This window comes from Neolamprologus multifasciatus, chromosome 4 (genome assembly GCF_963576455.1).
Source record: "Neolamprologus multifasciatus chromosome 4, fNeoMul1.2, whole genome shotgun sequence".
In the NCBI taxonomy this organism is placed as follows: domain Eukaryota; kingdom Metazoa; phylum Chordata; class Actinopteri; order Cichliformes; family Cichlidae; genus Neolamprologus; species Neolamprologus multifasciatus.
In genome coordinates this window covers 14,307,164-14,313,993 of record NC_140442.1, presented here as the reverse complement: position 1 = coordinate 14,313,993, position 6,830 = coordinate 14,307,164, and the positions used below count along the sequence as shown (strand labels likewise).

At 38.8% G+C, this 6,830-nt stretch overlaps 1 protein-coding gene across 1 annotated transcript; it reads right to left on the bottom strand.

The window, feature by feature from the left end:
* Positions 1-2,392: 2,392 nt before the first annotated feature.
* On the bottom strand, positions 2,393-6,546 carry LOC146520042 (cytochrome P450 2K1-like). Its single transcript, XM_085155705.1, has 9 exons — positions 6,220-6,546; positions 5,959-6,121; positions 5,726-5,875; positions 4,185-4,351; positions 3,677-3,850; positions 3,452-3,593; positions 3,172-3,356; positions 2,933-3,074; positions 2,393-2,849 (listed from the first exon to the last, which is right to left on the bottom strand). Exons 1-9 carry the CDS (start codon positions 6,412-6,414, stop codon positions 2,662-2,664), a joined length of 1,506 nt encoding a protein of 501 aa, XP_085011831.1. The 5' UTR covers positions 6,415-6,546; the 3' UTR covers positions 2,393-2,661.
* Positions 6,547-6,830: the final 284 nt, after the last annotated feature.

The following is a 6,830-nucleotide window of genomic DNA, read 5'->3' as shown; positions in this document are numbered from 1 at the left end:
TCTCAGAGTGACGCTGAAAAACTACTTCATGCATTTATTACTTCCAGGCTGGACTACTGCAATTCGTTATTATCAGGATGTCCAAAAAACTCACTGAAAAGCCTTCAGCTAATCCAAAATGCTGCAGCAAGAGTCCTGACAGGGACTAGAAAGAGAGAGCCTATTTCTCCTGTATTGGCTTCCCTTCATTGGCTTCCTGTTAAATCCAGAATTGAATTCTGCTCCTCACATACAAGGTCTTAAATAATAAGGCCCCATCTTATCTTAATGACCTTGTAGACAGGAAGAAATGATATCACCATATCATTTCTTCCTGTTAAAAGGGAGTTTTTCCTTCCCACTGTTGCCAAAGTGCTTGCTCATAGGGGGTCATGTGATTGTTGGGTTTTTCTCTGTATCTATGAAGAGTCTTGAGGCAACTTTTGTTGTGATTTGGCGTTGTATAAATAAAATTGAATTGAAAATTGAATTCAATAGCCAAACCCATCTGTTCTCTGATTGGATAGTTAAATTTGTGATTGACATGACATTGACCAAGGAAGAAAAATAGGGTCAAAATTCGTACTTGTAAATCTTTTTTACACACACACAAATTCTTTTTACACATACAAAACTGATTTACAAGTACAAAATATTTATGGCCACAATTTGAGCCCATAGGCTTCCTACTACCCGGCTCAGCGCCTCATGGACCTGCTCTGCAGAGAAAAATGAAAGAAATGCATTTGTCTGCATTAGTTTTAACAGACCTGCTAAAATGTGTAAAAACAAATTCCTAAAATTATACACAAAATATATAGTGTACATGTTTGCATATGATATGTTGAGTATTTATTTTTCACTGGCCGGTAGTAACAAAGAAAAAGCTCATAATTTTTTGCCTTATCTCTCTGATATCACATGCTAAAATGTCAGTAAGCCAATAACTGAGGTCCTTGGTCTTGTTGCCCAACAGGACACTGAACTCTATTTATGTGTTATTGCCTTATATAAATATACACTATGTGTGTTGGAAAAATACAATCAGGCACGTTTCACAATAAAAACTGCATGATGCAGTAACTCATACATGCCCCACAAAGTCCACAAGAGACAGGTTCCACACAAAGTGACCAAAAAATTTACTACCACCATCTTTTTGTGTTGTCAAATTCTCCCATATAGTTACATTGACAATTCTTTAAGTATCATGAGTTACATGGACATCAGAGTACATTGACCACAACATTGCCTACTGTAACCACACAGTTTAGCCTGTGCTTAATGCCGTAAAAACGTATTTATTTTCACAGTCATCTAAAACTATGAATTAATTGGATAACCTCAGGAATAGTTCATGTGCAGATGTTCATGTAGCAAAGATGAGGACATGAAGACATGTGCAGGCAGGACTTACATGCATTAGGTCGAAGCACCACTCAGCTGTTGTAACCTCCCATGACAGAAGCTAACAGTCATTAACTGAAAGTGTCTGAAAGCGATGTGGTGGTTTTGGAGGTTAACCATTGCATGCTATCAGCTTCTTGTTCACTAGGCTGTTTGTGTGCCCGTGGTGTCACAGAAACATATTCCTCATCACATGTCTGTTGATTCTAAACTGCTACTTTGTAGAGCACTTGACTTATATCTATTATGTAACTGTGCAGGAGAAAGAGCAAAATCAGTGGGCATTATTATTGGTTGCCAAAGGTTATTTTGTCTTTTAAAGTCAATTTCTCATGGAATTACTAAAAGAGACTTTAGTCTGTGGCTTACATGTTATGTTATTAAGTAAGTGAACACTATAACAAAGACTGATACAATTTAAATGTCTGAACTCTGAATTAGTGTGGTCTTCATTTCTGCTTGTTGGATTGGAGTTAAAGTCATGAGAAAAACATGGTCAGGGCTCTGTAATTCAAGTAAACAGTGGCAGGGGAACTTCTGCAGACACAGGTAGGGCCCCAGCTGAAATGTGCTGATTTTAGCAATAATAGGCTGCTATTCTGTAACTGTTTAGTAACCTTTGGCCTAAATCAGAAGCTTGATGCAATCTTTCAGCAATATTGCCATGGCAACTGTAGCGTTTGACCCAATAAACATACGCTGGAGCGATTATGTTGACAGCAAAACTTTTATTTGGAGTTGTGGTTTCATTCACAGCCACTCCCGCTCTCTTTGTGCTGTCACGTCCGCCCCCCCTCCGACTGTCACTGCCAACATAAAAAGACACACAATCAATGTCAGAACCCAGCACACCTGTTGACCCCGCCCCTGCGCTGCCCCGGGAGCTCACTGTGCCACCCCTCCTCTGCAGCTGGCCAGAGACCACACCCACGCCACAGCAACATTTCTGCATAACCTGTTTCTGAAAAAAATATGTGTCATTCAGTAGTTAAACACAGAAACTGTATGTGTTAGCATGGATTTACTTTATTTACAATACAAACATAAGCGTAGATATATTGAGACCAATAAAAAGACTGTTTTGAAAGCAGTAGTCTTTTTATTGGTCTTAATTTTTCATTAGAAAAGATTAATCAAGGAGGATATGTAGACTAAAGTAGATGTCAGTACATAGAATACCATCACTGTGCATTAGATTTACGGGTACTTCACTCTATAGACTAATGCCAATTCATAAGAAAAAACACATAGTTATCAAAAGTTTCTGGTTCTTTTTCATTGGCGTCTGACAGCACACAGCTTCTGAGGTGAAGGAGAGAGTGTGAAGCCCACAACTGGTGTCAGGTCCAGTTCATCCTCTGAAACTCCAGGAGGGGGCGTGAATCGAAAGTGCTGAAGGAGAGACGTGAAGAACAGGAAGATCTCCATTCTGGCCAGACCTTCTCCGAGACACACCCTGCGCCCTGCAAGGACAGAGGTGAAAATGGTCTTAGGTATATGCAAGCATAAAATATTTGTTTATTTATTTTATTTTTTTTAATGGCACCTGCAGAAAATGGCATGAAGGCATCTCTCCTGACAAATTTACCCTCCTGATCAAGGAAATGAGAAGGGTTAAAAGTAAACGGGTTCTCCCATTCACTCTCATCATATAGGACTGAAGTGAGAAGGGGAAATACAGTAGTTCCCTGTAGCAGAAGAAAAGCATAATGTTCAAAATGTAAGTTAATATAACAAAGAAAGAAAAATAATTTGTGTTAATTGGAATAAATGTTACCAGCAAACCTCTTTGATAAAATAGCCATGAAGGGAAACATCTCTGCTGGTTCTGTGAGGAATAGCCATGGGAACAAGGTTGCCGAGTCTTTGTGACTCATGGATAACAGCGTCAGTGTACGGCAGGTTCTTTCTGTCCTCGACACAAACTTGTCGACTTCCAACCACCTTGTTCAGCTCTTCCAGAACTTGGTCTGCATGTAAATGAAATATAAATCAAAGTTGACAATATGTGACCTTTTTTTAAGTTCATGTAAATTGAAACAAGCCTGGGGAGGAATTTCTGCACCTTGGATATGAGGGTACTTGGCCATGTACAGCAGACACCACTGAAGTGTATTTCCTGTGGTATCGGTTCCAGCTGCAAACAGATTCATCACACTGTAGAGCAGGTTATCATCATGATAGTGTGAATCCTTGATTCCAGACTCCTAGCACGACATATGGAGAAGAGTAAATGCCGTTAATGAACAACATTAACAGTATAGGAGTGGAGTGACCGCTGATACCTCACCTCCAGTTTTTGCCTGTGAATCAGAAACGCATCAACAAAGCATCTGCACATCTCAGGGTTGAAAGTCTCTTTAAGGTTTCCTATGATCCTTTTCACGTCCGCCTTGTTGTCTTCAACATTTTTCATCAAATCCCTCCAGTCTTTAAGAAAAGGACCCAGCCACGGAACTAGGTTGTATATCTGTTAGAGTGACCAATACAAATAAATTATAGCCAGAAAACATAACTATGAAAATCATGAGCCTCATTTACTTATTATTGTTTGAACATGGGTTTCAAATTTTGACCTATTCATCCTGATGCTGATAATCTTTGAATATTTGCCTTTTTCGTTATGTTTGAAGATGTGTAATGATGGTTTTCTACACATTGTTGTGCTATTAATTGAACACGTTTGTCTTGTTAACATTTAAATGTATTCGTTAGAAAAACAAGGAAAATCTTACAATTTCTAATTTCAGAAGAAATGTATATCTGTACTGATTTTCCATGTCAGCATGAATTTATATAAGTATCAGGAGGGAAGCTGATCCCGTCAGACGGATGGACTCACTGTCTCTTTCCACCATAGCTTGGAAGACAGGATCTTTGTATTCAAACCTCTTTCCAAACATTATAGCTGATATAATGTTTGAAGCAGCATAAACTAGTGTCTGCCTATTGTTGAAGGCTTTCCCTGTAATAAAAAATAGTTATAAATAATAATTAGATATAAAATATATAATGTACTGCCACACATTATAAATACCTCAGTTTAGACTCACTTTGAGATAATGTAGCATTAATGTCATACTGGCTGTTCTGACTCAGTGTTAAGGTTACTTTTTTTTTTCTTTTTTGAACTAAACTAGGATTATTGTGAAGTGTTAGACATCATAAGCCAAAAATGCAAATGTATTGTTAGTTGAACAAGATAATGTTAATATCCACTCACTGACCATTTTATTGGGCACACCTGTACAACTGCTTGTCAACACAACAATCTCACTGTCATTTAAGCATGTAGACATGGTGAAGAAGACCTGCTGAGGTTCAAAATGAGCATCAGAATGAGGATGAAGGATGACGTTTTTACTCTGATTTTCCAGCAAAACTTACTCAAGGGTTTACAAAAAATTGTCAAAAAAGAGAAAATCCAGCAAACAACAGTTATCAAACTGTTAAGAGGTGGGCAATGGTAACTCACAAAGCCACGTGTTGCAAACAAGGTATGCAGAAGAGCATCTCTGAATGCACAACATGTTGAACATTGAAGCAGATGGGCTAACAGCGAGAGATGGGCACACAAGGTGTCACTCCTGTCAGATAAGAACAGGAAACTAAGGCTACAGATTGCACAGACACACCAAAATTGAGCAAGAGAAGACTGGAAAAATGTTGCCCGGGCAAATGAGTGTGGATTTGTGTCGTGACCTTTGGATGGTATGGTCGGAATTTGGTGTAAACTGCATGAAAGCATGGATCCATCATGCTGGTGGTTTGTGTAGTGGCGTATTTTCATTGCACACTTTGGGACCACTACCAAATTTTCTGTTTTTTTTTTTTTTTTTTAAATTGCTACCGTTTGTCCAAGTATTTTTGATTATATCCATTAATTTACAAGAATGATATACCCGTTTGGTGGCTGCTTCCAACAGGTTAACCACGTAACAAAGCTTAGCTCATTTATAGTTTCTTGAACATCACAGTGAGTTCCCTGTACTCAAATGCCCTTCACAGTCAACAGATGCAATAGAGTGCCTTTGGGATGTGGGATTTAAATCCACAACGTGAAGCTGGCAAATCTACAACAGTGATGCAGTCTCGTTAATGACCAAAATCTGAAATGTTTCCAGCACCTTGTTGAATCTGTGCCATGATGAGTTAAACCACTTCTGAGCCCAAAATCGTCTCTAACCCAGTACGAGCATAGTGTACCTAATGAAATGGCCGTGGGTATATTTATATTCCTCTCTGCTAAGGTTACTAAGTATTTTGTTTATTGAGTCACTTGTTTAACCTATGTGATTGTGTTTGAACTTGTCAAATTGTTCAGTAGAGCTCATGTTACCTTCATGCTGCTCGAATTCTTGGATCAGATAGTGACATTCCTCAATGATTTTTCCCTCACTAATCCTCTTGCCCATTCCAAAATCTTTCAGGGTACTTAAAGCAAAGCGCCTCATTTCCTTCCACGAGTCACCATTGGAAAATAGTATTCCTGGAAGCAGATAAAACTGACTTTTTAACAAGAAGAAAATGAGAAAATAAATAAAGTCACTAACTCAAAGAGGATTTTCTTACCATGTCCTTTGTTAAAGTCATAGAAGATGGGCGTGACTTCTCTGTTTCCAAACTCTTCAGCATGGTTTACTAGAGCCTCTTTGACTGCCCTGTAACCTGCTATGACTATGACCTTCTTTAGTCCAAAGTAGACTGTAAACACTGGTCCATATGTTTTAGAAAGCTGAACAGAAATCATGTGCACATAGGTGAGACTCATAATCCGAAACAAGAATGACAAAATCAACAAAGTCACAAAACTGTAAACAAAGAGTTTCTCACATCAAAGAGAGATTTGTCGAGCCTCTTGAGATCGACCTGCAGCAGGTTGCCGAGCAGAAGAAAAGGTCTGGGTCCTGGAGGCTCTCTCCTTTCTTTAGAGCTGAAGCTGGATAAAAGAATCTGAATGATCAACAGGCCAATGATGACCCCCAAAAGCAAAACGGAAGTGGAGGACTTAAAAAGCTCTTCAAACATGATCCTGGAAGCTTCCTTTTCTGCTTTTCAGAAACAAACACTTTCACAAGTGTTCTAACACTGAGTGTAAAGCACTCCCCACTGAAACGCCTGGCAGCAAGTCGGCATGTCAGAACAAGAATTTCCTGTTTTGCAGATTTTGCCCCACACTAACTCAGGTGACGTTACAGAATAGACCAGGGGTCAGCAACCTGCGCATGCGGCTCTTTTGTCCTTATACTGCGGCTCCGGGTGGTTTGGGAAAATAAATTAGAAGTATTTAGCTGAAGTGTATTTTATTTGTGTTTAGTTCTTTTTTAAACTTGTAGTTCTAAATTGGAAGATTATTGTGATTTTGAAATATAAAAATAAAATTATATTATATTATTTTTTCACCGCTCAAAATAAGCGTCACACTCGCGGAAGCCGGTATACCC

Bases quoted from the DNA above. Each gene is read 5' to 3' on its own strand.
- LOC146520042 (XM_085155705.1), bottom strand. From the start codon at position 6,414: ATGTTTGAAGAGCTTTTTAAGTCCTCCACTTCCGTTTTGCTTTTGGGG. The intron at 4,352-5,725 runs GTAACATGAGCT...TTTTTATTACAG, and splicing joins AGAATTCGAGCAGCATGAAG to GGAAAGCCTTCAACAATAGG. The intron at 3,075-3,171 runs GTTTGCTGGTAA...CTTCTGCTACAG, and splicing joins ATGGCTATTTTATCAAAGAG to GGAACTACTGTATTTCCCCT.